Below are 16558 nucleotides of genomic sequence, written 5' to 3'. Positions count from 1 at the left end.
AGGTGTGTTACTTTTGTTTATGTTGCATTTGTTTAACTCTGTGAAGCTATGTTACTGTGCCTGTCTAAAATACTTGATGTTCTAATAAAAAGCTGAACAGCCAAGGGCAAGGCAGGAGAAAGGATAGACGGGGTTGGCAAGCAGAGAGAATAAATAGAAGCAGAAATCTGGGAGGAAAAGGAGAAGGAGCAAGAAAACAAGGAGAGTAGGACATCAGGAGCCAGCCACACAGCCATATAGCCAGCCATGGAGTAAGAGTGAAAGTAAAATATACAGAAGTAAGAAAAGGAAAAAGCCTAGAGGCAAAAGGTAGATGGGATAATTTGAAGTTAAGAAAAGCTGGCAAGAAACAAACCAAGCTAAAGTCAGGCATTTATAATTAAGCCTCCATGTATGACTTATTTGGGAGCTGGGTCATGGGCCCCCCAAAAGAGCAAAAACAACCAATAACACTTATATGTATGCTTTACACATATACACACACAAAGACATAAGTTATTTTCCCAGGATCAATTTGAGTTTATGCTGTTTCTTGCCTCAAGTGTGTACTTTCTAAGGGTGAGAACATCATCTTATGTGACCTCAAAAACAATGATTAATTCAAAAAATTTAACACAAAGAAACATGATTATCCAATATAGACTATCCATGTTGAAATGTCATTATTTCTTTATATCATTTTTTTCACACTCTGGTTCGGGGCCCCAAACAAACAAAAAGTGACCTGGAATCTAGGATCCCTCTACTTTGAAGGATCATGATTACTGGGACCGCAGGATCCTTCGGTGGGTTCATTATTTGCCCCTGCTGATGTGTGATAGCAGCTTCACCTCTTGGTCTTCGAAGCATTTGTTATTTGGAAAGACACCGGCCAGTTGTTTCAGAGTGTGTGTCTCTATCTGAGTTTGCCTGATGGTTTTTTGTGTTTAATTTTGCATTTTTTTGGGGGGGAGCTGAGGATCGAACCCAGGGCCTTGCGCTTGCTAGGCAAGCGCTCTACCACTGAGCTAAATCCCCAACCCCTAATTTTGTATATGTAATTTTCTTTACTACTTTTTTTTTTGCTGTTGTTTGTTTTTAGGTGGCCTTGTGTATCCAAAGTTGGATACAAAGGAGAAATGTAGCCAAGGGTGACCTTGAACTCTTGTTCCTCTTGCCTCCGTGCCTCTACCTTCCTAATGCTGGGATTACAATGTGTACCTCTATGCCTGGTTTATGCAACGCCGGAGAGCCAATCCATGGCTTCATGCATGCTAGGCAAACCTCTGTTTATTGAGCTACACCCCCAGACTCAGAGTATGTCTTAAAAATACTTATTTATTTATTTATTTATTTTGAGACAGGGTTTCTCTGTGTAGCTTTGGAGCCTGTCCTGGATCTCGCTCTGTAGACCAGGCTGGCCTCAAACTCACAGATATCCACCTGGCTCTGCCTCGTGAGTGTTGGGATTAAAGGTGTGCACCACTGCCGCTAGGCTAAAAATACTTTATTTTTAATTGTGTGTGTGTGTGTGTGTGTGTGTGTGTGTGTGTGTGTGTGTGTGTGTACATATTCACACAGCAGATGCCTGCAGTGCCAGAAGAGGTCAGTGGGTGTGAGTGGGAACTGATCTTTGGTTCTTAACCACTGAGGCATCTCTCCAGCTCCAGGTTTTCTGTGTTTTGGGCAAGAAGTCCATGCAAGTGTGTCTATTCTTGGTATGTGTCATTAGGAAGTGCATATTTGCCCTGATCTCATTTGTACTGGCAACGGAACCAAATGGTTTCATGGCTAATGCATCCTTTCAGACATGCTCCATCTGTTGGAAGTTGTGTAGATAAAGCCACCAAGATGATCATCACTAGTAATGCCATTACTGGTAATATTTAGGACACGACTGTATGCTGGCAATCATGGATATGCTAAATCTCATATAAGACATGCATATATATATGTGTATATATGGTTTAGTAAGTTAGGAACCTGAGGCTCAAGACAGTGATGTAATATGCTCCAGATCATATAGTTAGAAAGGGGCTGAGCTGAGGCTGAAGCCTGGCTGTGTCGAGGACCAGGGCTTTACCTCTATACAGGCCATGCAGTCGGCTGACCCACTCACAAGGTGTTTCAGAGCAGAAGGAGCGGATCGAAGCCTCCAGCTGGCCCAGGAGAAAAGGGGTGGACCGGGTTCTGTCACCGCTGGTGCTTTTCTCTCTCTCCTGTGGCCCGAGCCTGTTTCCATCCTGAGACATCCAGGAACTAAAATCAGGATGAAGGTGGCACCAGAGGTGCACAGCCTGCTGGTCTGGGGGCTCTGCCATCAACTCAGACCGTGTGGCCTTTCTGGCTAGGTGACTCCATCCCTCCCACCAAGGACTTGAATTTTCTTTTTTTTTTTTTTTTTTTTTTTTGGTTTTTCGAGACAGGGTTTCTTGTGTAGCTTTGTGCCTTTCCTGGAACTCGCTTTGTAGACCAGGCTGGCCTCGAACTCACAGAGATTCACCTGGCTCTGCCTCCCAAGTGCTGGGATTAAAGGCGTGCGCCACCACCGCCCGGCGAATTTTCTTATACTTGTTAAAGTATGACTGCTTTAAGCCTTTAAATAACCCTGTGTGATAGGCACCTTGATTTGGCCATTTAACAGATGAAAAAAATTAAGATACTTACAGCGGTGAATGTTGATGGCCAGTGAGTGTAGATTTGTATGCAGGTCTACTGAAGCAAGCAGAGGTCACTAGGATGCTGGGCTTTCTGTGGGGTTCATGGGATGGCAGAGGCCAAGGAACAGTGCCTCGAACACCGAATGATGCATAAACACAACATGCTTTTGGTGTTGGATACAGGGACAGGCGGCTCACACTTGCCCTCAATTCTGCTTCCTGGCAGGGACCAGCAGCTTGACTTCTCCAGTCTGCACAGCCCCTGTCCTGAATCTTTATTCTCTCTGGTCTTTCCACCTAGGCTTATTTCTCTGGGGCACAGGCAAGGCCTTGGGTACCTGCTTCTCTCAAAACTTCCCTACCGTGACTGCAAGGATGCCTTCCTAGAAAGTGAGTTGGCACTGGTTGATCTCCCTTTTGAGGAAGGAGAAGGATAACAACAAGGTAAAGAGGAAAATTTTCCAGGAAATGCACGAGGTTTGAGAGAAGCCGCTCATTTTGATGGCCGTCATGGGAAGGTTGCGGAGAAGGAGCAGCAGGGGTGTTCTGGAGGAACGTTGGGCAGGAGTCTGGCTGGCTGCTGTATGCTTTTCAGGGCTTAAGCCTCAGCTTCCCCATCTTTAAAATGGGGATAAGTACCTCCTCATCTTACCTCAGAGAAGGGGCCTATGTGCTCAGAAAAAGCTGCAACTTATTTGAAAACATTTTAAGGGAGGTACGAGACTGTAGTGTGAGTTTCTTCCAGGAGCCCTGGCACCTCAACTGGGCCCTCCCAAGAATGCTACTCTCATTCCTCAGACTCTGCACACAGAAGCTGTTTGCTAGTCCCTGTCTCCATTCTGTTCCACGTCTCTCAGCCTCCAGCTTTGCTGCACGGGAGCACACACTGTGGACACACCCACTAGGCTTTTTAGCCAGGCCCCCAGGCTCTATGTTGTACCTTTCTGTCTCCAAAACACCTGCCTGTGGTGAAAGCTTGACAATTGTCCCCCTCCCTTCCCTCAGCATCCTAACTCTGACCCCTGAATGTGGACAGGCTCCAAGAGGAGAGCTGTGGAGAGTGCCGGTCCGGAGTACAGCCTGGGCTGAATATCTCAGGGAGTTCTCCAGTCCCTCCACAAGGGTGCCATTGGATGGGTCTGTCCAGTGCCACATCCTTCCTATGCTTCCATCAGGGGGTGTCTCAGGAGGCTCTGTGTACCAAGTAGCCCTGCCCTCTCCTTGGTCACGGATGATCTGCACCCAGTGACACCTGAGCCAGGCCTAGCCAATCAGAGCCTCTCTCTTTGGAGTTTGGAGTGGTGCCCAAATATACCAGTCAGCACCTGTTGGCATAAGCAGACCTGTGGGCGACCTATTTGACTGCAAGCCCAGAGAGGCAAGGACTCTGTGTTTGTGTGCGCGCGCATAAAACTAAAGAGACCTGTGTCCCTATGTGATGGGAGAGATGAGAGGGAGCTTCTGGCTTTGTTTTATTTCCAGCCCGTGGATTCCACAACCCAATCCCTTAATTCAACAAAACAACACTCTATTTTTAAATTCGTGTGTGTATGTTCCTACCTGTGTATGGGGTCAGAGAACAACCTTGTGTGTCATTCATTAGGTCTTAGGTATAACTCACCTTTTTTTTTCCCTTGTTGAGGCAATGTCTCTAACTAGCCTGGAGCTTGCCAAATAAACTGAGTGGGTTGTCCAGTGAGTCCCAGAGATCCTCATGTCTGTACCATGTGATGTGGATGTTTGAATTGTTGGTGGTTGTTTTTTTAATGGTGTTAGGGCACAAACTCAGGTTCTTAGCACTTTACTGATCCAGCCATGTTTTCACTTTTAACTTTCTAGCGTGATTTTGTTTCTGCTGATGATAACCAAAAGAGGGCTCACAAGACTGGTGAGGTTTTGGAATCCCGTGGGTCAGAGTCAGAACCTAAGGCTCCACTTCATTCATGCCTGGCTCTGGCCTCGCCTTTGTGACCTCAAGTAGACAATTCTGGCCTCTTCAAAAAGGCTTTGAGACATCATCTACTTCATGCTGGCTGGGTGGGAGTGCCCCATGTCTTCTTAAGTGAGAAATATGAGAAAAGTCCCTAAAAGATGCTTAGGAAGGACAGAGGTCTCCATACCAGGCAGTCAATGGAATTCCTGTCCCTCATCCTCGCTTGCCAGGAGGCCAGGGTCACCCTGCTAAGGATGAATTGGTTGACTGCATGGGCTAGACTTTTAGAAATCACAGCACACTGCAGGTGTGCTGGATACTCTTGGGGAGCTCTGTCCAGATGAGGTTCAGGTCTTCTGACCTATGGGTGGTGGAGAAGCAGGAAGAAAAGGCCGAGGAGGACACAGGATTTCACAAGCTAGAGGTGACAGGCTGTCTGTTGTTCGCAGTTGGGGGTCACCGAACCCTTTTGGGAAATTGGTTGAAAATATTTTCTCCCTTCAAATGGACGTGTAGACGAAGTTTGTTTAGGAGTTAGTCCCTGGATCCTTAAACCTATGCAAGGACCTATGAACTCACACTTCTGTTCTGGAGAGACCCTCTATCTGATGAAGATCCTGGGGAGGATGCTCTGCACACAGGCCAGTCAGGTGTAACTTCTCCTGGAGTCCTTGCCGTGCTCCTGGAGTGGACTGGGCCCTTTCTCTTGCACCTCAATGTGTCCAGGTACTACAGTGGCTTGAAAAGGGCCGTTTTTAAGCAAGCAGCTGCCGAGAATGTGATGGAAATGTCAATTATTGGTCCCTTACCTCAAATGAATGAACTAAAAACTCCAGGGCGAGACCTGCCAATCTGGAGGATGGTTCAGGTTCCAGAAGGGCTGGGCCAAGCTTTTCTTGACGGCTTATCTGCCCTGCTAGACACACGTATACGGTAACTGCTCAGTGAACAGTTAACTGCATCCAGTTTTCCTGAATCTCAGAGTAGGGCTTTTCTCTTGATACAAACACACCGCGAGACTCCTTCCTTACTATTCTAGGGCATCCTATCAGGCTTAGCTTAGGCAGAGGACGGGGCTTGGCCTGGACCTGGTAGATGCTCTGAAAACAGCACACCGGGGTGGGTCAGAGAGATATTGAACCAGAGGCCTCTCCAGATACCAAGGCTCCAGCATCCCGGAGGAGGAGAGGCAAGCAGGCAGGGGCTCCCTGGCAGAAGTAAGCGAAGGGCTTTGCCAGGCTCAACCCACTGCCAGCTCTCCTCCACACCTGATCCACACTGGCCTTGGCAGATGCTGCCAGATCTCTGCCAGGAACATACTTGTTAAGCTTGGGGGAGAAGAAACCACCACTTTTTTTTTTTAAATCTTAAATGAACCACTGATTTTAGGGTTTCCAGAAGTAACTAGAAGATTCCTCTTAACTTCTCATGTGACTGTTTGCCAGGTCAGGGTGTGAGAGAGACCTGGGTTTCTTCACCCAGTTTCTTCCACAGAGGGCCACATTCCCACAGATTCTTCCAGGAGAGTGGTGTCTAATTATTTGTGTGTGTGTGTGTGTGGGGGGGGTTGCGGGGGGGGGGTGGTTTAGAAGTGGTTCTCAGGGGACAATTCTAGAGCCCTTCCTGTCTAGTGGACTTTGTTGTTTAAACATTAAAAACTCCTACACGTTTTCTTAAGGTAGAGTCGGAAAAAGCACCCCGTTTACTACCCTTAATTTCCATTAAAAATAAAACCAAACCAACCAAACCAAACCCCACCCTTACTGTTTTTTCAAGGGAGGGGGTAGAGAAACATGCTGGTTCCTTTCTCATCTGGTAGACTGCGATTCTTCAACTTCTTATTCTGAAACTCACCCAGTTGTGGGAAGGACTCTAGGGCCCTCTCCAGTTCCCATATAGGCCAGGCCTTTCTGTTTTATTATTTTTAAAATCTATTTTGGGGAGTGGGAAGACAAAACAAAACACACTAACCCTCTTCAATTTTCCTAAGTCACAGGAAGGAAGCTCCTCAAGTAAGAAAAAGTTTTTTGTATTTTAGGATTTTCCTAGAAGCCTGCGTCTTTCACCTTTCAGTTCAAGAAAGAGCCCTTAGTCAAAATTTTCTTTTTCTGAATTGGAGGAGGGGCTGACCCTTGTTCAACCTTCAACCTCTCCTTTTACCATAGGGCCAGTTTCTAAGCTTAAAAAAAAATGACATTAAATTTTTTGGCAGGGGAGGGTAAAAGAGTCCTTCACTGACATTACACAGAACAGAGGCTCCTCAAATAGTAAATTAAAAATCAAGACTTCCTGGGGACTTAGGGAGAGTCCCCTTGGCCCTCAGTTCTCAAACTTATGGGAGGAGGGCCGGGGGCAGCCTGGGCTACCCGAATATTCCCAGGAAGTCCTCCAATTGCGCTCTTCGAAACTTTTATTTTCAAAATCAATCTGACTTGGGGGGTGGGGGGTACTGGGGAGGGGAGAGACGTTCCCATTAACCCCTTCTGTCCCAACAGAGACCGCTCCCCAAAACTTTTTTGGTGCCCCCACCCCCGCCCCACACGAGCAAATGCCCCGCGCACGGGGCTGGCGCGGGAAAGTTTGGGGGGCCGGCGGCGGCGCGGGGGACCGGCGGCTTTGTGTGCGGCGCGGGGCGGCGCGGAGGCCGGCGGCGGAGGCCGAGGAGAGGCTGGGGGCCGGCGGCTGCTCGGAGGCCGGCGGGGGCGGTGCGGGGCGCGGCGCGGCGCGGCGGGCGCGGGCCGGCGGGGCGATCTGCGGTCCCCGCGGCGGTCCCCCCCGGCGCCCCCGGCCCCCGCCCCCCGGCCCGCGCGGGGCGGGCGGAGGAGGGAGCGGCAGCAGCGGCGGCGGCGGCGGCGGCGGCGGCGGCAGTGGTGGCAGCGGCATTGTGCGCGCGGCGCAGCCCGGCCCGGGAGGAGCAGGACGCGCCGGGGCCGCCTCCTCCCGCACGGACCGATGAGCCAGCCGGGCGGCGCGGCGGCTCCGCAGGTAACGCGGGGCCGGGGCCGGGGCGGGGGCCGCGCCAGCCCCGCGGGTTGCCGAGCGCGGGCGCCGGCTGGGGGCTCGGGAGCGGGGCCGGGCGGCCGGGGTGCGGGAGCGGCCCCCCTGGGGCGCTGCGGGGCGCGGGCGGCGCGGGGGCGGCGGCCGGGGCTGACGGGGACCCCGCACCGGGCGCCCCCCGCGGCCCCCAGCTCGGACCGGAGCCCAGAAACAAAGCGGCGAGAGCACGGAGCAGCCATTGCAGTTTGGACAATTCAGATTTTGCGAAAATGCAACCTTCTTCCAGCTCTCCCCCTCCCCCGAAATTTGCAATTTCCCCCTGACCCTCTCTGCGCTCAGGGTCCCTGGTGACCCCCCCAGGAGAGCTTTCCTTCCAGGCCCCCATCTTCGCAACAATTTTTTTTTTTAAAGGCCATATTTCCTTCTCTCAATTTTTTTTTTCTAATTTTTCTTCAAACGGTAGTTTTTTTCCCATTAAAACGACGCCACCTAGAGGATACTATTTTGTAAATAATAAAAAAAAAGAAATTAAAATTGAAAAGAAATATTTTTTATTTCTTATTTTTTCCAAAGTTTCCTCTACAAGGCGGTGGAGAAGGGGAAAGATTCTTTTTTTCTATCTTTTTTGGAGTGAAAATTGTCACTTTGGTCATTGAAGGAACATGGAGACAATTTTTATTTCTGAAGCCAAATCCAGATAATATGTAAATGAAAATTAAGCTGGAATTTGAATGAATTCAATTCTTGAAGGGAAGAAAGCAAAAATACCTCCTAAAAGCAAAGACAGTTTAGGTACCCAAGTCATTTTAGTTTGAGGGGGAAAAAAAAACTAATTGGAATGAGGAGAGGAGGGAATAGTTTAGTTTAAGGAAAGCTGGGAGAATTGGCTTTATGAAGCAATTAGAAATTGTGTTTCATTGTAATTTGTGACTTGTTTTGCTCGGTGGGCAAGAATGACTAATTTTACCATTTGGCAGTGTTCAAAGTTTTTCCATTTCCAAGAAAGAAGGATTTAGAAGAGAAAATAGATTCTAAAATGTTGGCTTTGGACACACCCAAAAATTGTAGCTTTAAATTTTTTTCATTTACATTTTACTGCATTTAACTCCTAAGATTCTAAGAAAAGCAGAAACTGGAAAAGTTAGAGTGAAATCCTGCCTGTCTTTTTTCTGGTTTTTGTTAGGTTTTGTGTGTGTGTGTGTGTGTGTGTGTGTGTGTGTGTGTGTGTGTGTGTTTTGCTTTGATGGAATAATTATGACTCTTTCTTGATTTTGTTTGCTGCAAGGTCCACGCATTTCTTGTTTTGTTGTTGTTTTATCTAGAAAATGTCAGGGACCTTTTCTTGAGCAATATTCGGTGGGGGAAAATGTCAATTCATATATTGTACAAACTGAGTAGCCCACAGATTTGTAGGAGAGGCCGCCATTAAAATAAGATATGCATAATTAACATTATTATGAAAAACTAACAGTGGATTCACAGAAGCCCATTTTTTTAATGGCACGCAAGTGAATCAATTGATGAAGATAGGGATAAAACAAATCCTCGTTAAAGAGAATTTCTTCTTCATATTGTTCATTCTTTCAACTAGAATATTATTATTATTATTATTTTAAAATTTGTGTTGGCGTCAGGTCTCTTTGTGATATGGGGTTGGATAATTTATTAATATTTTGTATTTTTCATTTTTTTCATGACTTTCAAAGGAAAAGAAATTCATCAGCCTTGATCATTTGGGGAGTGTGTGTGTGTGTGTGTGTGTGTGTGTGTGTGTTAGTGAGGGGTTGTAACAACAACAAAAAAAGCACAAATTTTACTGACCCAGCAAGAAAAAAATAAGATGGAAGAGAATGGCAGAGAGATGAAAATTCTGATTTGTATCCATCTTCCCTGGTTAAAAAACACTTTGCTGAAGAAATGGACTAAAACACCAACTCAGCTTTTTCTAGCAGCAAAATTTATTATTTTCTTTGAAAGAAAAACTAATCAGAATACACACAAAAGCCAAACCAGGAGATGCTGGCCTTTGGAATTTGAAGTCATTTTTACAAACAATATTTTATGTGGAGATTTGGGCCTTAAGATGACTCAAAGGGAGGTGAGACAAAAAGAAAAAAATTCAAATGACAAATATCGACTGGATTCAAATTTGACAGATGAAAATAAGATCTCTGCTCCGAGACAGGGGAAATTTGTGATAAATCAGAGTCTGGTCGGATGTGCTGAGATTTTTTTTTTTTTTTGAATTAAAAAAAAAAAGTTCAAAAATTTCAGTCCAAAAGGAGTATGTTGGTAGCAGTTGGGGGGACCTTGTAGGACTTGAGGTGGGAGCTGGGGTGGGTTACCTGGGGTGGGGATGGGCCACCCTGGACCCATGAGCAACAGCCGTCGGGTCTTGGAGGCCTGGTGGACCTAGTCCGTGCCTTGCCAACCTTGCCTTATGCTAATTGGGTTTCTGAAGGGCTCCTAATTCTGCGAAATGAATCTAACAGTGGCACGGGTTTGACAGTCCCCATCATCACCAGTACATTTGGGAAATTTTCATTTCTTTTTTTTTTTTGTAACAAAATCCTTCAAGGTTGACTGGCTACATTCTGACATATTTGGAATGAGTTTTTTTTTTCCTCCTTAAATAGCATAATTAAAAAATATTTTTTTTCTGTTGAATTATTTAGGGCAATGTCTTTACGGTCAAGGAATTTATAATTTCAGGAGTTCTGGAGGCCTCCTGAGATTGTGGGCTCAAGTTTAGCAGGACTGGAGGGGGACTGAAGTAGGGACAGTTGGGTAAGGGCGTCGGAGAAAAAGTCAGGGCTGAAGGGAACAGGTTATCTCTAGTGCAAAGGAATGAAAATATTTCAGCCCATCCCTTTGTGTAGCCTGCAATCTGCCATGCCACTCAGATTCCTACGATCTATTCTGCTAAACATTTTGTTTTGTTGTCTGTAGTTAGGGTTTATGGCCAGACCTGCAGATCATTTGTTTTGTAGACCTTGTTTCCTTTTTTTTTTTTTTTTTTTCTGTCCTAAAGAATTGGTTATTCTCGTCATGTTTGATGTGTAGGAAATAGAGAAATAGAAGTGCATGCTGGTCCTGTTGGGGGCGGGGCTAGTTTTCTTTTGTCTCTCTTGGTGTCACTGAGGTGTGAGCTGACCTGGGCCTCATCTCTCTCTGCGTCTACTCTCTCAGATGACATGTGGCCAGAAATGGATCCAGGAGCTATTTTTATTAGTCCACGTCTGTTTATCATACTCATATAATATTGGCCAAAAGATTTGGCAAATTGGACTTGAGGGGTGGTAATTTGATGATGGCCTGGGTCATTTTGGTGAAAGATAATTTATATTCCCTCTCACAGTGGAGAGTCTTATTACTTAATGTTTTGCTTTTCTGCCTAAGGAGATTTCTTTTTTTTTTCTAATAAGGTTTGAAATTTCAAGGACTCGATTTATAGTTTGACTTGGACCAAGCCAGGAGGAACAGCTTGCTTATACTTTTGAGCTCTGCACAGAGGTAGAGTTGAACAAGGCTGGCTTTGGCGGACCGACAAAGATGGCTGGTCATCTGACTCTAGAAGACACGCAGCCCATGGCTTGTGCCATTTGGGAACAGTTGTGAACTGTTCCAAGGTCAGATACATTTCTTCCCCACCTTTGCCTCAGCCCTTGGCCCATTCTCTCCGCTGACTTCAGACTCCTTCCTCCTTCTTTGTGGGTGATGAGAACTTTCTTGCCCCGTTTGACTGAGTATAGACAAGCTGGCTTTTCATGGGTGTAGAGAATTCTCAATACTTTCACATTGTAGAATTTTATAATGGTTTGTGTCTTCTCTGTGGTAATGAGAAGTGGCTTTGTGGGTACTCAGGGCTAGCTCTCCTGAGGCCTTGGTAAGTGACCTTGGACAAATCACTGTTTCCTGTAGAGCTGTGCTTGTGAAGTGAGCACATCAGAACAGTTAGAGGATGTGAGTGCATTGGTTTCGCTGCTGATTCCGACTCTTAAGGAGTTAGCTGTAGCCGCTCCATCAGAGTGTAGCGAAAGCTGCTGAGGCCACATCTGGACTCCCACATTCTCGAGACAGAGGGGCAGTGGTCAGATGGCATGCATACCTCTGAGTCACTGTCTCTCGGTTAGACTTAGAGTCACCATTTGTTGGTGAGTTGCAGAGTCGCTTGGCAGATCAGTCAGCCTTAGAGAAGAGAAGCTAGAAGAGAACACGGAGACAGAACATAGCAGAGGTGTTTCAGGCAATGAAAGGCCTGGAACTTACCTATGCTTGAGGACGTCTGTATATGATGGGAAGCACAGAAGATCCCAATCCAAAGGCATGGAACTAGGAGAACTCCCTTGATGGGCTGGGAGTAGCTTGAACTTCCTTGTTTATATGATGTTTTCTCATTTATTGCTTGGTTGACTGTAGGGGAACTCTGTAGGGTAGGTGTCCCGGGCCACCCGCTTTGTTCCCTGTTTGAACGGCTTTACAGCCACCTGTGAATTCTTGGCTGTGTACATCAGGAGGCACGATCCCAGCTTGCCGGCCTTGGTGGGACACGCAGGCAGAGCCTGAGTCCTTCTGCTGGAAAGGTGATGGGGAGTGGCGTGGAGCTCTGTCTGGTAGGCCCAGTGGCTGTCATGGTTACTTGTATTTCCTACTTTCTTGTAGGTTGGCCAGAGAAGTCTTTCTGGGGTTAGCCCATGTCGGGGCTCTATTTACGTTCTAATCACTCTGGAAGTTTGTGGGTTTGTGTGTGTGTGTGTGTGTGAACGTATTTCCTCTGCAGCACCTTTCTGGTTGTCTTCATCGTCTCATCCTTTGAACATGTCAGAGCAGTGTGGTCTAACAGAAATAGAATTCAAACCACAAGTCAGAACTACATATGCCGTTTAGCATTCTCTAGTAATCTACTAAAGAGACTAAAAAGAAACAGGTGACACTGATTTTAGTAAAATGTGATTTTAACCCTGAATTTGAACAGCGCCACCATTTTGACCCACCATCAATATAAAAAGTAATTAGCTGGGCGGTGGTGGCGCACGCCTTTAATCCCAGCACTCGGGAGGCAGAGCCAGGCGGATCTCTGTGAGTTCGAGGCCAGCCTGGGCTACCAAGTGAGTCCCAGGAAAGGCGCAAAGCTACACAGAGAAACCCTGTCTCCAAACACCAAAAAAAAAAAAAAAAAAAAGTAATTAATGTGGCATTCTTTGAGCAGAGAGTATGAGTACTGGAAATCTGTGAGCATCTCCCTCCAGTAGTGACTCCCAGTTCTGACTGGCAGCCACGTTTCCTGAATTAAGTATTGATACGTGCCATAGTGGACAGCACAGGGCCAGACCCACCTTCTGTCTGGTTGTTGTTCAAGTTAGCCTCAGAAGGTTAGCAATGTCCTTCAACCCCCATGGTTTCATTGGTGGGGCTTCCTCCCTGAGTTCCATTTGAGTATTTTATCTTCTGGTGGTCAAGTCCATCAATCCATGCAGCTCGTCCTGGTCAGAGTGGTCCACACCTCCGTTCTCTTAGTTGAAAATGAGTGACTGAGGATGTAGTAGGATGTGGTGGGCATGTGTGCAGGTGTGTCTGCGTGTGTACGTGTACGTGTGTGTGTGTGTGTGTGTGTGTGTGTGTGGTGGAGGTGAAGCTGAGCCCTGTGTGAAGAGGGCAGTCATTGGAATTTGGATTTAAATAAAGTGTTATCTGAAAGAGATGTGAAGAGGGTGGGGTGTGAGGAGAGGGAGGAGCTGGGGGCGTGTCAGCGAAATCCATTTTTTAAGTGAAAAACATGGGGCCATCAGGAAGTTACCTCAGGTCAGGTGTTATCTCAGATGCTCAGGAAGCTTCTGGCATTCACCCTGTTGGCAGTATGCAAAGCTAGGACCAGACTCTGAAATCCAACTTAGTGATGTGTGGTGAGCTTTGTGTCACTGTGGGAAGTCACTTTTAGTTTTGGGACTACAGTCCCTGCATGTGGAGAAGGGGGTGGATAGTTGCCCTGACCTTGAAGGGGACTTTATGATGATATGAAGCAGCTGAGTGGAAACACCAGGTCGTGTGAGCTCCTTAGAGGGTGGACAATGTATGTCAGTTGACAGTTGATCAAGGGGCCAGTGAGTCTCCATCTGGGGAGACTGGGTCTCCCTGACACTACTTAAACTAGTTCAGGAAACATGGAGGCTTTTCTTTAATAGGTGGGTAGTGTGTTTCTCTCCAGGGAACAGCTGAATACACACACACACACACACACACACACACACACCCTTTTTTTCTCTTTAAAACTGACAGAGGTGAGGCTTTTTATCAGTGTCCAGTCTTGTTCAGGGTTACTGAGTGTTTCCTGGTCTAGTCTGTTTCAAAGCCAGTGGCCTAGTCTTTAAAGTGATGTGGTTACGCTGAGGCCCCTGCTTGGAGTTTCCTCCTTCGTCTCTGTCCCAGAGCAGCTGAGACCCTTGGGAAGGTTCCTTTGCACCAGCTGGAGTTAAGTTTCTCTCCCTGTGCTCCTCCAACTCTGTGGATTCAAGCCTGAACTGGTCATTTGCACATCTGTTTCTCCAGCCAGCTGGTGACTTCCTTAAGGCTAGAGATCATGGCTTATTCATCCTGGGGTCTGGCACAGAGCAGAAGCTCAGTAAATATTTGATGACTTAATTTGGCTTTTGGAAATAGCTCAACTGGAATTGAGTCCGGTGAGGAGTGGATGACCAATTTGGGTTTGGCTGTTTGGTCCAAACTGGTGTCTTCTTAGGGAGTCATGGGCAGTGTTCTCTTACAATTGGCTCTGGAGCTCCAGGCTCCCTTGGGAAAGAAAGTCAACTGGAATCCTCAGCAGGGCAGGGAGGGAACTTCCTTTGACTTTACATGTCTTGGAGATTTTAAAAGTACTTATGACCACATTACCGCGCTCTCTTTTTTCCCCCATTTGTGGGTGTGTGTTTGTGTGTGTGCAGATGTGCTGGTCTGTAAGTGTTGTATATAGAGGCCGGAGTGCACTGAGGTCTCTTCTTCCAGCACTCTTCACCTTTGTGAGTCAGGGCCTCTCCTTGAACCTGGAGCTCACAGTTCAGCCAGACTTGCTGGCCAGCAAGGTTCTAGGATTCTCCTGTTTCTAACCCCCTCACCCCCCGGGGGGTTACACGTGTAAGCGACTGTACCTAGCTTGTACGTGGAGGTTGGGAGCTGAACCTGGGACTTGATGCTTGCATAGCAAGCATTTTACCCACTAGCTCCCCAGTCCTGTACTATTTCTCTGTGTGCATGTGTGTGTGTGTGTGTGTGTGTGTGTGTGTGTGTGTGTGTGTGTGTGTAGTCAGGTTGACATCGACTATTCTTAGTTGCTCTCGACCATATTTATTTACTTTTTTGAAATAGGGTCTCTCACTGAATGTGGACCTCTCCCATTCAGCTAATTTGACTGGCCTGCAAACTCCAAGGATCCTTTTCTGGGGTTAGAGGCATGTGCCATCACACTTGGCTTTAAAAAAAAAAAAGAAAGAAAACAAAAAACTTGTGTTCTTGGAGTTGAGCTCAGATCTTCATGTATACTCGGCAAGTGCCTTACTAAGCCGATCTCAGGATTCAGTATTTCTTTAGACTGGGTTGGAAGCGACAGGAGTCACCCTCTACTTGGTGGAGATACAGACTGTAAGTGGGGCAGAGCCAGCACCGCATGGAAGTGACATGCCAGCCATGCATGTGTTTGCTTGGGGAGAGGCTTAGCTGCTCGCCAGGGGGCTGTTTGCCGAACGTTGAACACAAGGGCCCTCAGACTTCAACTGGCTGTGTGATTTGATACCCGGCCAGCCTCATCTCTGGCCCAGTTCTGTGTTGCAGATGCCAGACTTCAACTAAAATTAATGATGGAAAACTGAGATTATTGTTTGCTTGCTTAATTTCTTTCTGTTTTATATGAAACTTTATCATTTTGACAGTTTGTGCCCCAGTTCAGCAAGGGAATGGGAATCTTAGTTTAAAGTTGACCATGTGTCTTCAAAGTTCACTTCCACGTTCATATTGTGTGTGTGTGTGTGTGTGTGTGTGTGTGTGTGTGTGTGTGCGCGCGCACATGTGTGTATGCAGGCCCATGTTGCTTTTCCACCTTGTTTGTTGAGACAGTGTTGGCATTACAGGTGTGCACTTCTGTGTGTGGAGTTTTATGTGGGTCCTGGGGATCTGAACTCAGGCCTTTGCATGCATCAGGCACTTCATCCACTTCATGTTTCTGAGTTAAGGAGGTGCACCCAAGGGCTAGGATTCTTTTCACACATGAGTTGTCCAGCTCCTGGTGGTGTATGCTGTGACCCATCCCTTCTGTTTGCCCCTGGATTGGCTGGGCTTGACCTCAGTGCAGAGAGGGTATTCCTTCACCTAGAGAAGTGTCTGGAACTCTTGACTTTCCTGCTGTGTCTTTGGGCAGGTTGCCGTTGTTTTGCTATGACTGTCTCTAAAAGGTGTGAACAGCCTGTGGTGTTTCCTTCCCTGTATCTGCCCTCCCCATTGCAGAACACCAGTGTGACATTATCCAAGGGCTGATTGGGTAGATCAGAGCTGGAGGGGCCTAGTCCCCGCTCTACACCACCCCTTGGCCAAGTTCTTTATTTCTTTGCTGGTTATTTTCCTTACCTGTAATGTGGGGATGACAATACTATCCATGATGGTGATGCTTATGGTTGTGAGATGTGAGAAAAACCTTTGTAATGGACAAGAGGCTTTTCATCATCATTGTGCTGATTTTCTGCTGCCTAATCCAGGGGTGGTAAATAGGTAACATACATTCTACCACTTCCCTTTTAAGCCTGTGCAGACATTACTAATCAATCATGGCCGCCTTCTTTTCCCTTCACTTGACTAGTAGCCTCAGTGTGCTTCTTAGTATGAGGCTCTCAGTCACTTGAGTTTAGCATGGGACATGAGCCGTTTGTCCTTCCTGATCTAATCATGTTTATCCCCCAACACACAAACAGAGGAATGGAGGCTGGGGGAGGAAGGTGGGGTGACTTGT

At 47.0% G+C, this 16558-nt stretch overlaps 1 protein-coding gene across 5 annotated transcripts in view; it reads left to right on the top strand.

Annotated features, from left to right (window-relative positions):
* Nucleotides 1–7432: 7432 nt before the first annotated feature.
* Znf618 (zinc finger protein 618) overlaps nt 7433–16558 on the top strand; it is a 181136-nt gene continuing 172010 nt past the window's right edge. For 4 of the 5 annotated variants that reach the window (XM_052716140.1, XM_052716139.1, XM_052716138.1 and 1 more), the window contains exon 1: nt 7433–7557. In XM_052716140.1, coding sequence (XP_052572100.1) covers nt 7525–7557 — 33 coding nt within the window. In that variant the 5' untranslated portion in view covers nt 7433–7524. The remainder of the gene's footprint in view (nt 7558–16558) is intronic. The other variant, XM_052716141.1, reaches the window with a different exon arrangement.

Source organism: Peromyscus californicus, unplaced genomic scaffold (genome assembly GCF_007827085.1).
Source record: "Peromyscus californicus insignis strain IS unplaced genomic scaffold, ASM782708v3 Scaffold_5__1_contigs__length_169319896, whole genome shotgun sequence".
In the NCBI taxonomy this organism is placed as follows: Eukaryota; Metazoa; Chordata; class Mammalia; order Rodentia; family Cricetidae; genus Peromyscus; species Peromyscus californicus.
Note: the sequence above shows the minus strand (reverse complement) of the source record. Positions and strands in the feature narration are given on the sequence as shown.